Here is a 16,017-nt window from a genome sequence, read left to right as displayed (position 1 = left end):
ACTAAGTTACACAGATCTCTACTGGCCACCGCCACTGGAAAATCTGACAAAAAAAAAGTCCAACACACAGGATGCGGCCATCCGCTCCGCACTGGCAACTGTTCACTCATCATCTTTGTAGTCAGACAGGGAATGAGAGAGAGAATGATCTCAAGGTAGCCAAAGGTAGACAAAGCACACATACAGAGGGATGTAACAGTATTCAACATTATAACAAAATATAAATAAAAATGTGTAAAACAAAAAGAAAAAAGCAGCATCCAGCTAACAGTTTCAGCTAGTCTTTAGAGAAGATTGGCATTGAGAAAGGCCAAGTGCGTCAGCTTTGAGGGGCTGCTTCTGTTCTCTTCTCTCTGTAATTATTTGCCCTGTTTTTGAGAAGAGTCTCTGTGTCATCAAATGTGCAAGGCATGCGTAGTTTGAAGCCTTGGTCACCCATTCTGCCTTAGTTTGATCAATGAAATTTCCTGCCACTCATTTTCAATTCCCACCTCTTCCCAGCGTCTCTGTGTGGGTGTGCTAGTCTCTCGTGTCCCTCCCTCCTCTTTCTCCGTCTCTCTCTCTGTACTGTTTGTAGCCCCCGCCCCTCCCCCTCCTGCTCAGTACAAATACACATCATGTAGTTGACCAATCACATAAGGCTTGAACAGAAAAAAAGAAAAAAAAAAACAAACAAACAAAAATGAAGTCCCAGCCAGGCAGGAGCCAGTTCCCAGGCAGGCGAGATCCAGCTACCATCAGTCATTTCAAAAAGCCAGCTCTAAGAGCCATATCATTCGTGACCGACACATCACTACGGGGTACACCCTGAACAAGACACCATCACAGGGCCAACATACAGAGACAGACAGAGATAAACAACAACTCACACTCTGACCTACGGACAATTTGGAGTCACCAATTAACCTAAATATGCATGTCTTTTGACCACTGAAATCTCTCCACCTGGGCTACAAGCAGGAGAAGGTCAGGTTCATCTTGAGCTGTAAGAGTCAGCTGACCCCTGCATGCAGAATGCAGAGGTTTCAGTTTGAACAGGGCAGAAGTGGAATGCTGAACAAGCCGTTGCACAAGCTGTCAGCAAGCTGAAACATCAAGAAAAGAGTCGCATGGTTGTAGCCAGGCAGGACCAGGCTCGGATGGGGTTCAGGCCTTTACTTGGACCTATGTATGCAAGATCCCCCAGGCAAGTTTGAGCTTCCTCATTTGTTCCGCATTTGACACCCTCCCAAGTCCAAGAAAACTCCAGCTGTGGTAAAACTCTGAAACAAAGTGCCACTTCTGCATCGCCCCAAACCCCAGCCTGAAGCACATCCTAACAGGCTTGAAAGAAGCACTAAACCGTTACCAATAGCGCCACAACCAAGTGTTATGAAAGCTGGCTGAGACCTTGGAGGCGCACAGACTTGAGACGAATAAGACCAGCCCAGAAATCTCTCAGCAATGGATCCAGTTGATCAGGAAGGGAGTCGGGGTGCAGAACACCAGCCAGAGGGAGTGGTCCATCATTGCACCTGGAGGCGAGAGGAAGATGAAGGTCAACCTCTGCCAGAATAGTCATCACGGCTTACAGTAACTTACCTTGCCATGGGAGGAAGGCATGGAAGCAGCGTACGAGAGGAAGAAAGAGAAATACAGTGAGCTGAAAACAGCATGTGCAGAGGCTGGATGGAATGCGTCTACAAACCCAGTCGAAATCAGCTGCAAAGGCTTTGCAGGAAAGTCCCTAATGGGATTCGTGAAGAGTCTCTGAATCACTGGGCGGAGGCAGGGGAAGGCACTCAAGGAACTGGCTAAGGAAGCGAAGCAAGGAAGCTTTTGGATCTAGCTCAGAAGGTTAAGATGGGAAAGAGGATCCTAAGGCCAGCTGCAGGGGGCAGTAGGGAGACTGCCTGGTATGAAAGGTGCGAAACATCTGAGATGGGTGGCTCCCAGCTGATGACCCTGCAGCTGGCCTGATGGCACCAATGGTGGTGTGCCAGGCAGATATGCAAGCAGAGGTGCTTGTGCTTCAAACTGCCATGCTGTCCTAATGTGTTTCAAGATTTTTTTTTACTTTTTACATTGGTTGAATTCAAAACTATTCTCAAGATTTTAAGGCAGAGAGACCTGCATGACGGCATCCAGTGAGTTTATGTCCTGTCACTTTTCAAAAAACTGCTTTATCATACAGTTTTCAATGATCTTACTTAATGTGGCTCCAATCTTAGTTAATGTGACACCATGCTATTTTGTGGTTGTTTTGTGGTGGTACCACCACATTGTTGCCACAAAGCAAGAGAATTCTGTGCCTTTCTATGTGGAGTTTATGTTCTCAGTGTGCCTACGTAGGTTCCTTCCAGTGTGACTAGTTCAGATTCTTTTGCAAGGGGACTTAAACATCTGGAATTAAATCAAACCACTGACCAAAGCTGCCTTTATAATTTATATCTATATATCTCAAAACATCAGAATTTTTTTTTTGCATATAATTACAGATGACCACTCTGTAAGTAAAAAGTGTTTTGTTTTTTTTTCTCTAGACAGAAGCAACAGATCTCACATCTTCATGCCCGGATAAGAGAGAATGAGCTCAGAGCACAGCAGGTCCTGCAAACCCAGAGAAGCTTGTTTGAAAAACCCCACCTCCTGAATACTAAGGTAACACTTGGCCAGAGCACATTATATTTGTAATTTGATAATCAACCAGATATTTCCTCAGTACCACATCATAAGTTCTGCTTACCCAATAGGAGTCAGCACTGAGGAAACCCTGCAGCCAACTGCCAGATCGACTGTGCTGTGATGAGGAACTAGGCAGGAAGCTAGCAGTGGCTGAACTTAAAGTACTTCACATGAATGAGTTATTCAAGCAAGTCACTCGAAAATATAATGATGAAATCAGGAAACTGGAGGAGAAGGTGAAAATCAAATAATTTAAGTGACCTACGGGAAGCACAATGTCTTATGGGCTTACTTTTAAATTTGTATTAATTGTTAGGTTTTTTTGTCCACAGATAAAGACAAGAGATCGATACATCTGTAGTCTGAAGAAGAAGTGCCAGAGAGAGAGCGAACAGAGCAAAGAAAAACAACTACGCATTGAGACACTTGAAAAATACCTCTCTGACCTGCCAACATTGGATGAGGTGCAAACCCAAGTCCAACAGGTACACACACACACACAAACACTGATAGAGCTGGCTATAATAACAATCAAGCCAAAGACATTTATGGTGTCAAAAACTTGATGGATGTTTTGATGGTTTACCAGCCTAACCTTTTTGGACGAAAAAAAGAACATTAAGCTACAATTGTTTTGATCATGTAACGTTACATTATATGGCACAACACTGAACAATCCATTGAGTTGATTCATAAACTGGAATGTATTTTGTGTTGTATGCCCAGCAGCACATAGTGGTCAGTTGCCTCACACCAAGAAGATTTTTGGTGCTCCCGATTAATCTATTGGTCCAATCCAGGCTTGCCCTTCATGTTGGTCTGAACAGAGGTTAAAGTAGCTAAGTGATCTCTCTCATCAGAAGATGAGGGTGGTCCTCTAACGAAAGGCAGAAGCAGTCTTATGACTGCCAGAGTGTAAATTTATTTAATTTAGATAAATACTTCGGCTGAAGTGTCCACTGTTAGGCTGCTGTCACATGGAGTATTGACTTCTTTGCTGTTCACAACCAGAAAGAGGGTTCAGTACAAGCATATCTGAAATATATGAATGAATGCTACTATCATACCTGCCCAACTGTGTGGTGCTCCCTGTAAATGGCATACAGAATTTTCTGTCAATATCTGTTGCAGGTGTTCAGTGCCAAGGCAAGATGGACATTTGTCATGATGGTCTTCTGACATCATAATGTCAGGCTGAAATGTTTCCTCAAAAATCAGTAAGGCTTGTCCCTACTTGACAAAAATGTACCACCAAGTCAATGCAGCATATACAAACCCCAATTCCAATGAAGTTGGGACGTTGTGTAAAATGTAAATAAAAACAGAATACAATGAGTAGCAAATCCTCTTCAACCCATATTCAATTGACTACACTACAAAGATTTTTATTGTTCAAAGTGATAAAATGTATTGCTTTTGCGAAAATATTCACTCATTTTGAATTTGATTCCTGCAACACATTTTAAAAAAGCTGGGACAGGGGCAACAAAAGACTGGGAAAGTTGATGAATGGTCAAGAACACCTGTTTGGAACATTCCACAGGTGAACAGGTTAATTGGAAACAGGTGAGTCTCATGATTGGGTATAAAAGGAGCATCCCCAAAAAGCTCAGCCGTTCACAAGCAAAGGTGGGGCGAGGATCACCACTTTGTGAACAACTGCGTGAGAAAATAGTCCAACAGTTTAAGAACAGTGTTTCTCAACGTTCAATTGGAAGATATTTAGGGATGTCATCATCTACAGTCCATAATATAATTAAAAGAATCAGAGAATCTACACGTAAGCGGCCAACATTGAATGCCCCTGACCTTCGATCCCTCAGGCTCCACTGCATTAAAAACCGACATCATTGTGTAAAGGATATTGCGTTGGAACACTTCAGAAAACCATTGTCAGTTAACACAGTTGGTTGCTTCATCTACAAGTGCAAGTTGAAAGTCTACCATGCAAAGTGAAAGCCATACATCAAAAACATCCAGAAACGCCGCGGCCTTCTCTGGGCCTGAGTTCATTTGAAACGGACAGACGCAAAGTGGAAAAGTCTGTTGTGGTCTGATGAGTCCAAAATCCAATCAAATCAAATTAGATTTATTTTACATCATAAATCATAATCATAACAAAGTTACATCAAGGCACTTTACATATAGAGCAGTTCTAGACCAAACTCTTTACAAAATGATTTAAAGAGACCCAACAGATCCCCTGATGAGCAAGCACTTGGCGACAGTGGCAAAACCTCGAGCAGAACCAGGCTCAGGGGGGGCGGCCATCTGCCTCGACCGGTTAGGTTGAGAAAGAGAGAGAGAGAGCAAAAACAAGAGAGGCACAGGGTGTGAGGGGGGGGTTAGCATAGGGTAAGAATGAGCGCAAGAAAGGGAGATACTGCAGTTCAGACCCGTCGCCCATTGAAAATGTGTGGCACATTATGAAGCGCAAAATACAACAACAGAGACGTCAAGCAAGAATGGGAAAGATTTAGTGTCCTCAGTTCCCAAACGCTTATTGGGTGTTGTTAGGAGGAAAGGTGATGTAACACAGTGGTAAACATAACCCTGTCCCAGCTTTATTGGAACGTGTTGCAGGAGTCAAATTCAAAACGAGTGCACAAAAAGAACAATAAAGTTTATCAGTTTGAACATTAAATATCTTGTCTTTGTAGTTTATTCAGTTTGAATATAGGTTGAAGAGGATTTGCAAATCATTGTATTCTGTTTTTATTTACATTTTACACAACGTCCCAACTTCATTGGAATTGGGATTTGTACAGTGCTTGGCGTAAATGAGTACACCCCCTTCAAAAAGTAACATATAAATAATATCTCAATAAATACAAAAACAATTTCCAAAATGTTGACAAGAATAAGTTCTATATAACAGCTGTTTAACTTATAACAAGAAAGTAAGGTGAATAATATGACTTAGATTACACATTTTTCAGTTTTACTCAAATTACGGTGATGCAAAAATGACTCCAACCCACTGCGAGTTTCTGGAGCAAAGCTAAATTTTAGACTGCAAATTTAAAAAGAATCAACCACAGATGAGTCTAATTATTTATTGCACAGGTGTCCATCAGACAGTTGACTATAAAAGAGTGTTACTTGAAGAAAATCCCTTCCTATTTCATGTTGTCAGCAGTGGCACCACATGGAAGACCCCAAAAATTAGTACACCCCAGAACAAGAACTGTACATCTCTGTATGGCCTCTATGATTTTTAATTTTATGACAGCACCAAGTCTTCTATGCATAGAATGAACAAGTTGGCGACATTATGCAACATCAATCTTTCTCCATTCTTCAAGAATGACCTCTTGTAGAGATTGAATGCTGGACAGAGAGTGATGCTCAACTTGTCTCTTCAGAATCCCCCATGGATGTTAAATTGGGTTCAGATCAGGAATCCAACAGTGACCTTAGATGTGTGTTTAGTATCATTGTCATGTTGGAAAAGTACACCACGACAAAGGGTACGGAATTCTGACTGAAAGTGAAACTTTGCTGATCTTCTTGTAGCCTTCAACTTTGTGGTGTAAAGAAATTATTTTCTTTCTCAGGTCTTATGACTAGTTAACTTTGACAAAAGTTTTTTCAATATCAAGTGATGTGACATGCTGATTAAATTAAGGAGCCTTCTAATGTTATTTGTAGAGTGCCGGCCTATGATCCAACCTGTTATTTTTCTAGAGCATATGTGCCAAACTCAAGGCCTGCGAGAGTTTAAAAGGTCTGATTGTCTTAAAATAAATATGTCAAAAGCGTGCATTGACCATAAACTACATTTCCCAAAATGAATGCTGATTATCTTACCCATGAAGTGACAGCATCCCGCCACTAGACTGCAGTGTATCCAGATCATTGTGATTTTCAACAGTTGGAATTGAGAAATACAAATGATCCCAAAATGTCCAGGAAGAGAGAGATTGATGCAGATGGAAGGCGGTTTCAGAGTTGACATTTTGACACCAAACATGGAGCTAAGTATGCCAACGTTAGCCTTCCAGAAAAACTAATTTTCACAGTTTCACACTCGACCATGACAAAAAGGTTTTGAACATGGTTAATGTCATAACTGGTGTTGGATGATATTTTTCATTATTCACTTGTATGGTTTGATTGTTAATTGATGGACTAATGTGGGTTTCTTAACCCTGACAAATTAAAAGGATTTATGTTATAATAACAAGCAACTAGCAAATATATTTTTTTACATCTATGTAAACGCATATTTGTAATTTGAATAAGTAATATATTCAGAGTTATTTAACAACATTTGGTTACATTTAGTTACATGTTTAATATCTTACAGTTACATGTGGCCCTTTATGAAAATGAGTTTGACACTGTCTTTCACTGTCCTGAGGAATAAGGGCGCCAGAGGCTCACGAGCCATATGCAGCTCTGTGGGCCCTCTTCCTGTGGCTGTAGCCTCAGCAGAGAGGAGCATTTCAAAGCTGAAGTTAATCAAGGCCTACCTATGGTCATCCATAGGATGGTGTTGCCACACTGGTCTTGCTATAATCAGGATCATTCATGAGAGTGACAAGGGGCTGTAATATGATGACAATTAATGATGGAAGCAGAAGTATTTAGGTGGGGTTTAAGTTAAAACAAAAGACTGTGATGATATAGGTAATCATCGCAAAGTGATATGATCATGTTATGCGGTTGTATGTAGTTTTAACTAATATAATTGATATCTTTACTGTGGGATTGTTTTCATTTCTGCACTTTAAAATATATGCTGGTTTTATGTGTGTTTATTTTGCCTCTTTAGCATAGTAGAGTAGAGTGTAGAGTATACCCCCTTGGTATATGGGATACCAGAATTTGATTCCCCAGTGAGAAACCCCAGCCATAAGGCACCCACTACAAATTGATTGATAGTGATCCTCAATCAATCATGCAGGTCACAGGAACCTGAACAGGGAAAAGCCGAGAAGAGATTGAGGAGAAAAAAAAAAGTGTGTTTTTATTTTTGGTTACGTTGATATCCGTTCATCTTGCTCAGTGGCCTAAAAAACTGCAAAAGATCTTAAATTCTCCCAAACAGCTTGTGTTACACATTAAAGGTTCCTGGCTACCGCAACAGTAGTATTATCTTTACTAGTTTTTTTGTTTTTATTATAAGAACTTTGTTTTAGAATTTAAAATAAACTTTTTTGAGGAGCACTGCATCAGTTTCGTTTATTGACATAGAGGATCCATGTTGTTAACCTTGTATTATTATTTTTTTGTCAATTCAACTTGCTTGTTTGGGTCAGTAAGGCTTGATTTTAATTTTAGAGGTTTTCATGACATAAAACCATTTTCCTCTTAAAATGTAATAAATTATTGCATCTTTGTGGGTATCATTAGGAATATATCCATCGTAGTTTGGCAAGATGGGAGCCCCCAAATAGCATCTTCCATAAGGCCCCCACAAAGCTGGAAACAGACCTGCCTATTTCTGACAAAACATCTATTGGAAATTAAGCAGTGATTATGCAGCCTCTGCAGAACAGCGACACTTAGCTTCATTTAATAGGTCTAAAAGTACTTGTATAGGCACAACAGAAAGGAAAAAATGGAAACTGCTGGTTGACAGACCTCATTATCAGGTTGGCATCACCCAGGCCCCACATTGCTAAATCAATATAATGTCTTAATCTCCTGGGCATGTGTACATCTCTCCAAGTCTGCAAAAATAAGACGGAAATTCAGACTACTTTGAAAACAACTATCTGTTTGATATCATTATTTTAAAACATTGACAGAGCTTCATTAGCAATATTTAAGACTGTTGTGAATATCTATTGCTTGCATTATTTAACTGATTAAACAGTGTCAGTCAAACCTGACATTGCAACTGAAATACAGCTCCTTCCTAGAGGCTGTAAGACTGGTTAACTGGTTTTCATACCCCAGCCACATGGTAAACAAGTTGTGGTCTTGAGCCAGTCCCAAATGGGGAGGGTTGCGGTAGGAAGGGCATCCAGCTTAAAAACTGGAGCCAAAGAAGACATGCAAGTAACAGAGCTGACTATCTGTGGCGACCCCAAATAGGGATTAAGTTATTTTTCTTTACTATTCTGAACAACTGTAGTGATCATGCTGTGTGTGTGTGTGTGTGTGTGTGTGTGTGTGCGTGCGTGCACACGCAGCAGGAGGAGGTACAGCAGAAAGCGCAGAACCTGGGGAAAAAAGTGTCTCAGCTGCAGAAGAGCCTGGAAGAAGGACTTGCTCTGATGAAGGAGAAGGACATCAAGATTGAGATTCAAAACAGGAGAGAGAAGGAGCTGATTGCATCTGTTCACAGGTACATCATCAATTCACACACCTATTACCTGTTGTTGTAGTTTTACTCTCTGTGTTCCATCTCATTAGACTTTAAAGAACACAATGGAATACAACCAGTGCATGCACTACAGTTTTGATGGCTGATCAAATCAAATCAAATCAAATCAGATTTATTTGTATAGCGCCAAATCATAACAAAGTTACATCAAGGCACTTTACATATCGAGCAGGTCTAGACCAAACTCTTTATAAATTTATTTAAAGAGACCCAACAGATCCCCCGATGAGCAAGCACTTGGCAACAGTGGCAAGGAAAAACTTCCTTTAAGAGGCAGAAACCTCAAGCAGAACCAGGCTCGGGGGGGCGGCCATCTGCCTCGACCGGTTGGGTTGAGAGTGGGAGAGAGAGAGAGAGAGAGACAGGCATTGGAGGGGGGGGGGGGGGGGGGGGGGGGGGGGGGGGATGTAGGCAGGAAGTTCATGGAGTTGGTCAGTTCATGGAGTTGAGCTGTAATACAGAATTCATGCTATATGGGACCAGCAGGTGTTGCAGGAACATGGGATGGAGATGAGTCACCACCTGCAGGATGAGGACAGGGAGAGAGAGGAGAGGAACTGGGAGAGACAGAGACTTTGGCAGAACATGGTTAGTAAATGCAGTATAAATGCTTAGAACTGGGTGAAACTGTTGTTTTTTGTTTTTTGTTTTTTTTTAAGAAGGATGGTTTTTATCAGTGCATGCAAGGAGGGAGGGAGAGAGAAAGAGGGAGAGGGGGAGAGAGGGTGACAGGGAGAGAGAGAGAGAGAGAGAAGCTCAGTCCTTCCCCCAGCAGCCTAGGCCTATAGCAGCATACCTAAATAGTAGAGGACTTTTTAACTGTACGCTCTGTCATACAGGAAAGTTTTAAGCCTGGTCTTGAAAGTTACTAAAGAGTCCGCCCCCCGGACCGATGCTGGAAGTTGGTTCCATAGAAGAGGAGCCTGATAACTGAACGATCTGCCTCCAGGCTTACTCTCGGAGACTCTAGGAACCACAAGTAAACCTCCATCTAGAGAGCGGAGTGGCCTGCTAGGACAGTAAGGAACTATGAGCTCTCTGAGATATGATGGAACTTGGCCATTAAGAGCTTTATACGTTAAAAGAAGGATTTTGAATTCTACTCTATATTTTACTGGCAGCCAATGAAGAGCAGCTAACACGGGAGAGATGTGATCTCTCTTCCTAGTTCCTGTTAATATTCGTGCAGCAGCGTTCTGAATTAACTGAAGGCCTTTTAGAGATTTGTTTGGACATCCAGATAGTAATGAGTTACAGTAGTCCAGCCTAGAAGTTACAAATGCATGGACTTGCAACACCTGCTGGTCCCATATAGCATGAATTCTGTATTACAGCTCAACTCCATGAACTTCATGCAACAACATGTTCCTGCCTACATCCCCCCCCCCCCACCCAATGCCTCTCTCTCTCTCTCTCTCTCTCTCTCTCTACCCAACCGGTCGAGGCAGATGGCCGCCCCCCCTGAGCCTGGTTCTGCTCGAGGTTTCTGCCTCTTAAAGGAAGTTTTTCCTTGCCACTGTTGCCAAGTGCTTGCTCATCGGGGGATCTGTTGGGTCTCTTTAAATAAATTTATAAAGAGTTTGGTCTAGACCTGCTCTATATGTAAAGTGCCTTGATGTAACTTTGTTATGATTTGGCGCTATACAAATAAATCTGATTTGATTTGACTAGTTTTTCTGCATCATCCTGCGAAAGGATGTTTCTGATTTTCCTAATGTTTCTCAGGTGGAAGAAAGCTGCCCGACTAACTTGTTTTATGTGAGGGACAAAGGACATGTCCTGGTCAAAAATTACTCCAAGGTTTCTTACAGTGGAGCTGGAAGCCAAAGTAATGCCATCCAGACTGATGAGATGATTCGATAGTATTTTTCTGAGGTGCTTAGGACCGAGTACAATAACTTCTGTTTTGTCAGAGTTGAGACTGCAGTCTGACTATCTGAGTGACTTCATTTGTCTTCATTGATAGGTACAGCTGAGTATTGTCTGCGTAGCAGTGGAAATTGATGCTGTGTTTCCTGATAATGTTGCCTAGAGGAAGCACATAAAGCGTAAAGAGGAAGGGATAGAGGAAGCAGTCATGGTAGTGTTAATGATGAAAGTAGTAACAGTAACTAGAAAATTCCAGGGAAATTTTGAAGTGCCACGGGGCCCATCGCCCGTCACCCGTCACCCTGACGAGCAACCCACGTACCGTCCTGCTTTCGAAAGCCTTCCCGACCGAATTTCAGTTGGGAGAACCAATTGAGCTTGATTCACTGAGTGCGTCTGTATGTCTGTGTGTGACTGTGTACTTGTGTGAGTGCGTCTGTATATTATCTGGTCAGATATGAATGAGATCTGGGATCTATCTTATAAACATGATTTCAACCACCTTAGTGTGGTTCTTATAAACACAATTTCACATTCCACTCTCTAATAAAATCTTAGCCACCGTCGTCACACAGCACCAAGCTTTAACAGGACAGTATAAACGACACTCTGGTGTCTGATCATTGGTAATTTTTACCAGTGGCGTTTCTGTACTGTGCTGACTTAGAATCTTCGAACAAGTCATTTCTATGCAGATGTTCACTGCTTTCGCAAGGATTTTGGAAAAATGTATGCAACTAACCAAAACATCTCAGTCAAGATCTTTTTAATAGATTTAGAGGTTTAATAACTGCAGTCTTTAAAGTCACTAGCCTATTGATAATGAAAAATTTACATCAGTTTAGACTAACAAAAGGTCTTACAATGTCTTGTCATGCCAATACAGCTTGCAGCAGAAGGTACAGCAGTGTCTTGACGATGGGGTGAGGCTGCCAATGCAGGACCTAAAGCGGCTTGAAGAGGAAAACACTGACCTTCTGGAGCAGCAAAACCACAGCGGAAGGGTAGCATCCTAAATACAAACACACACATAAATATTAGGGATGAGCGAGTACAACACTATCCGTTTCTGTATCTGCTAAACCACCTACATTATCTGTAACCATGAAGTGGGCATGGTTTATACTGACAGTTTTATTTTTAAGCCTGAAATTTATATAGGTTGATCAGAAGTTGTTATATTTATTGTCAGCCTCAATATATTTTTATTAAAGCTTAATTTGTATTACATCAAGGTAAGAAAAGCGAGCTGATCTAAAAAACCTGACCCGGTGAAGAAACAGTGAGAATGAGAAATGCAACACCCTGTCTCGTCACACAAGCACTGCTTCTGTTACGAATCAAATGGGTTGGGTGGAGGGGGGGGGGGGGGGGTTGTGATGAGCCAGTCACAGGATGCAGACACACATAGCACCCATTTTCCTTCCGCCCCAGCATGGATATTGACTCGTATTACTCGTTTGGTACTCGTCGAAATTGTTATATCCGTCCCGGATACTTGTTTCAGCCAAGTACTGAGCTCAACCCTAATAAATATATGTATGCATAAACAAATAAAAATAAAACACCAATAAAACTTTGTCTGTTCCACCGCCAGCTGATTGAGCATCAGAAAGAGCAGCTTGAGAGATTGACCCTGCAACTAACGGTATTGTATTAATACACATTGACAATACACATGGTTCATGGTCTTGAAAACAGCAATTAAATGTGTCTTATTCAAATTTACCCAAAGTGCTAATTAAAAAAAATGGTTTCAGTGTTTATTTATGAGAATATAAGACAAACAATAGGGTAACATGATGGGTCCATTTGACAGTGTATTTTGTAGAATATTTAGCAGAATAACACTCAGTCATTTCAGCTTTTGAAAACAGAAACAGAAAAACAGTATTCAAAAGCTGTAAGAATACTGTTTTTTTTAGGCCACCAGTACAAGACTGCAGAAGAAAAGAGGCCTTTCTCACCAACAGCAGGATGGGAACCTGCTCCCCCCAACCAGAGCCATACCACAGGTATCATTTCACCCATCCGTTCCTCACATAAGAGGAGACCTGTTAAAATACTTTTCCATGGGTCTCCTCTGGTCCATACACTCAAAAGTAGCCAAAGATAGCATTTTTTTTTTTTTTGATCAGAAAAGTGCATTAGTCAACATAGAATTCCTACCTGGAGGAAACTAAAACATGTATCTTTGTTTTCTATTGAGGAGCCTCAGCAGTTAGATGAAGGCTTGTATCCTTTGCCCCACCTGGAAATGCCAGAGGTCAGTCGCCTGCTGAAAGAGATGTCCCTGTGTCTGCTGGACCTTCAGGCTCTCTGCAATATCCTGGCTCAGAGAGCACAAGGGAAAGAGCCCAACCTGTCTCTGCTGCTAGGCATGAAATGTATGTGGATAACACACACACACACCATGGTATTATTTCTGTATACAATGACAGGGTTTGGTACTTCTCTGTCCCTGTCCAGCACTGAGTGTCTCGACAGAAGAGAGCAGCTGTAGAGCGGCAGTGGAAGAGGAGCTGAGGTTCAAGCTGCTTGAGGTGGGCCAGTTGAGGAGAGACATAGATGAACTGAGGAGGAACATCTCAACCCGCTACGCTCAGTATAAGGGTGACACCTGTGTCTCCCAGTGACACCAGGACCTTACCCAGAGTGTGCTTTAACTTCAGCACTTCATAGATATAAGCACATAAAGAATGAAGTACATGGTTCATACCATTGCAGACACTCATCCTATCAGCGCTTTGTGTCACTGATGAGTTTTTCCCCTACTGAGTACATTCAAAGTGAGTCAGCCTGCACCTCTGCGTTCAGCGGAAGACTAGCTGGCTGGATCACACCACTGCACAGAAGAAGTTAAATGAAGATGAATGAATAATGAATGAATGTTTAATTCATTCATTATTCATTCATCTTCTAGCGCTTATCCATTTCTGGCTCGCACGTGGTGCTGGAACAAATCCTACTCGAAGAAAAGCTACACAAGCATGGGGAGAACATGCAAACTCTGCACAGAAAGGCCCCAGGCGCAGGCACTGACCCCGCAACCTTTATGTTGTGAGGCAACAACCCTAACCACTATGTGCTGCCCTGCACATAAACACATACTTTACATTTAATTCATGGCTCAGCAGTTCCCATAAAAAAGAAAAACTTCTACGGGCAAAGGTTGCATTCGAGAGAAATGAGTGAAGGAGTTGTCTGATAGAACCTCAGCCAACCAGAAAGGGATGTGTCTTACCAAAGGACTGAATTTCACAGTAACACCAAAGCAGATAATAGTGGAGGACATCACCGCAGCTTCAAAGTCGAGCATCAGAAACAATAACCCTTGCTGCCTGCCAACATCAGGCACCAGAAAGGAAGGCACTGGCATAATCTCAAATAGACTGGCAGATGAGGGAAAATGCCCAGTGGAGGTTACTGCTCCAGTCTACCCAAAAGACTCCCAACTGCTGCAGGTTTAAGCAGATGTAAATATGGAAGTGTAAAACACTTCAGAACCTTTGATTTGCCAGAGTCAGCCAATCAGAAGAATCCCAATCAGAGCCTCTGCTCTGGCTGTTTTTTGAGTAATATAAATAAAAAAATATAGCAATTTTCAGGTCAACACTCATTGACCCAAATCACGTGAAATTGGATGGTGTGTCCAGGCTTGGACCAGGTCTGAGATCAGTGACTGCTCTGTTCCAGAAATCCTGAGGCCAGTTTTCTCCTCTGAATACAGGCAGAATGCATAACTCAATTGCCTGAGCACTTTGATACCTTCAACTCATTAAAATTGAACCTAGAACTGCTTAAATGTCTATAACTACATGGAGGTTTTAGATTGTATAGATTTTTTTAAAGTATTGAGAGCTTGCATTATGCTTATGTCTGTATACTAATAGCAAAGAAAGGTCTCATTCAAAGATTTAAACGTGTAATTATAAATATGCATAACAATGGTGGAAAAAAAATGCAAAGTAAGCTGTGTAAGAACATGTTACATGCTCATCATGCTCAACTATGTGGACTTCACCCATTACATAATGAGAAAAAACAGCTGACTTCTAGATGATAGAGATAGCTGTGCAAATTAAAATCTTTAAGAAGCAATATCAACTGGGCCATTAACCATCTAAGTGAAGTCTCTTCGGTGATAATGTTCAGTTGTTTGTCACAAGTAGCAGTTATTCGCAATTTGTCATATTTTTCACATTTTAAAAATGTATTGTGTGCATTAGTTTAAAAAGAGTGAACCAGGCAGTCAGAGCAAATTGAAAAAGCACAAGCACTTTTTGGTATATTTTATATCATAAGACAAATGTAAGAATAAATAAATTCTACTTGCATGATAGACATAACAGGTTTGTAAAGTATGTATGTTTTCTGAGTTCCCTGTGGATGGTTGAAGAAGCCACTGGATGGTTTCTGTTAGAAGAAATTATTCTTTGATATTCTTTCAGTTTTACTGCCTGTGTTTGAATACCAAAGGTATGTTTATTTACAGCATTGTTACAAAACAAAGCTATTGTCAATGTGGTGGTTTGTTCAGTTAGCAAATAAAATTATTTTTCTAAGGAGATACATATGTGTTTTATGTATGAGTTCTTACAAATCTTTCACTGAATATCTGCACATTTTCTCAGTAAAAAGTTAATAAAGCGTTTGACAAATGTGCCAGAAAGTTTAATAAACTCTATTTCATCCCCATAGTGTTGTCTAAAATAATATTAAGGTCAAGATATGACTCTGAATATGCTATGTAACAGAGTCTCTCAAAAATACTTATGAGTCAAAAAGATGCTCAAAAAGAACCTGGAGGTCTTTAGGGTCTGATGAAGTAGAGTTTATTTCCTGAATCAAGTCATAAGTACAGGAAGATCAGTCTACTAGAGAATGGCTTCAGCTTTTTCATATGTGCTATATTTGTGTGTGTGCCTTTAAGAGAGAGTTGACGACAGTGCCGTAAAGTAGGTGTGTTCCAGGTGAGTCGCACGTGGTGACCGGCATTATTAACCGGCTCCAAGTTAATCTCAAAGTAAATCTCTATTTTTGGATCGTACCGTTTTGTATGGACATTGAATAACTTTGCCTTGTATCAGAAGCACTTGACGGACGCATCGGTTCAGAAAGATGGCCAAGTTTAATCCTCTGGATAG

The 16,017-nt window shown here is 41.2% G+C and overlaps 1 protein-coding gene across 5 annotated transcripts in view; it reads left to right on the top strand.

Moving 5' to 3' along the window:
- The window catches only part of cep85l (centrosomal protein 85L), a 31,085-nt gene extending 15,643 nt beyond the window's left edge, over positions 1–15,442 (top strand). For 2 of the 5 annotated variants that reach the window (XM_029496284.1, XM_029496288.1), the window contains exons 5-13: positions 2,523–2,640; positions 2,733–2,900; positions 2,997–3,149; positions 8,808–8,962; positions 11,757–11,874; positions 12,468–12,518; positions 12,796–12,885; positions 13,080–13,257; positions 13,340–15,442. In XM_029496284.1, coding sequence (XP_029352144.1) covers positions 2,523–2,640; positions 2,733–2,900; positions 2,997–3,149; positions 8,808–8,962; positions 11,757–11,874; positions 12,468–12,518; positions 12,796–12,885; positions 13,080–13,257; positions 13,340–13,506 — 1,198 coding nt within the window. In that variant the 3' untranslated portion in view covers positions 13,507–15,442. The remainder of the gene's footprint in view (positions 1–2,522; positions 2,641–2,732; positions 2,901–2,996; positions 3,150–8,807; positions 8,963–11,756; positions 11,875–12,467; positions 12,519–12,795; positions 12,886–13,079; positions 13,258–13,339) is intronic. The other 3 variants (XM_029496286.1, XM_029496285.1, XM_029496287.1) reach the window with 3 other exon arrangements.
- Positions 15,443–16,017: the final 575 nt, after the last annotated feature.

Source organism: Echeneis naucrates, chromosome 24 (genome assembly GCF_900963305.1).
Source record: "Echeneis naucrates chromosome 24, fEcheNa1.1, whole genome shotgun sequence".
NCBI classification, from domain to species: domain Eukaryota; kingdom Metazoa; phylum Chordata; class Actinopteri; order Carangiformes; family Echeneidae; genus Echeneis; species Echeneis naucrates.
Note: the sequence above shows the minus strand (reverse complement) of the source record. Positions and strands in the feature narration are given on the sequence as shown.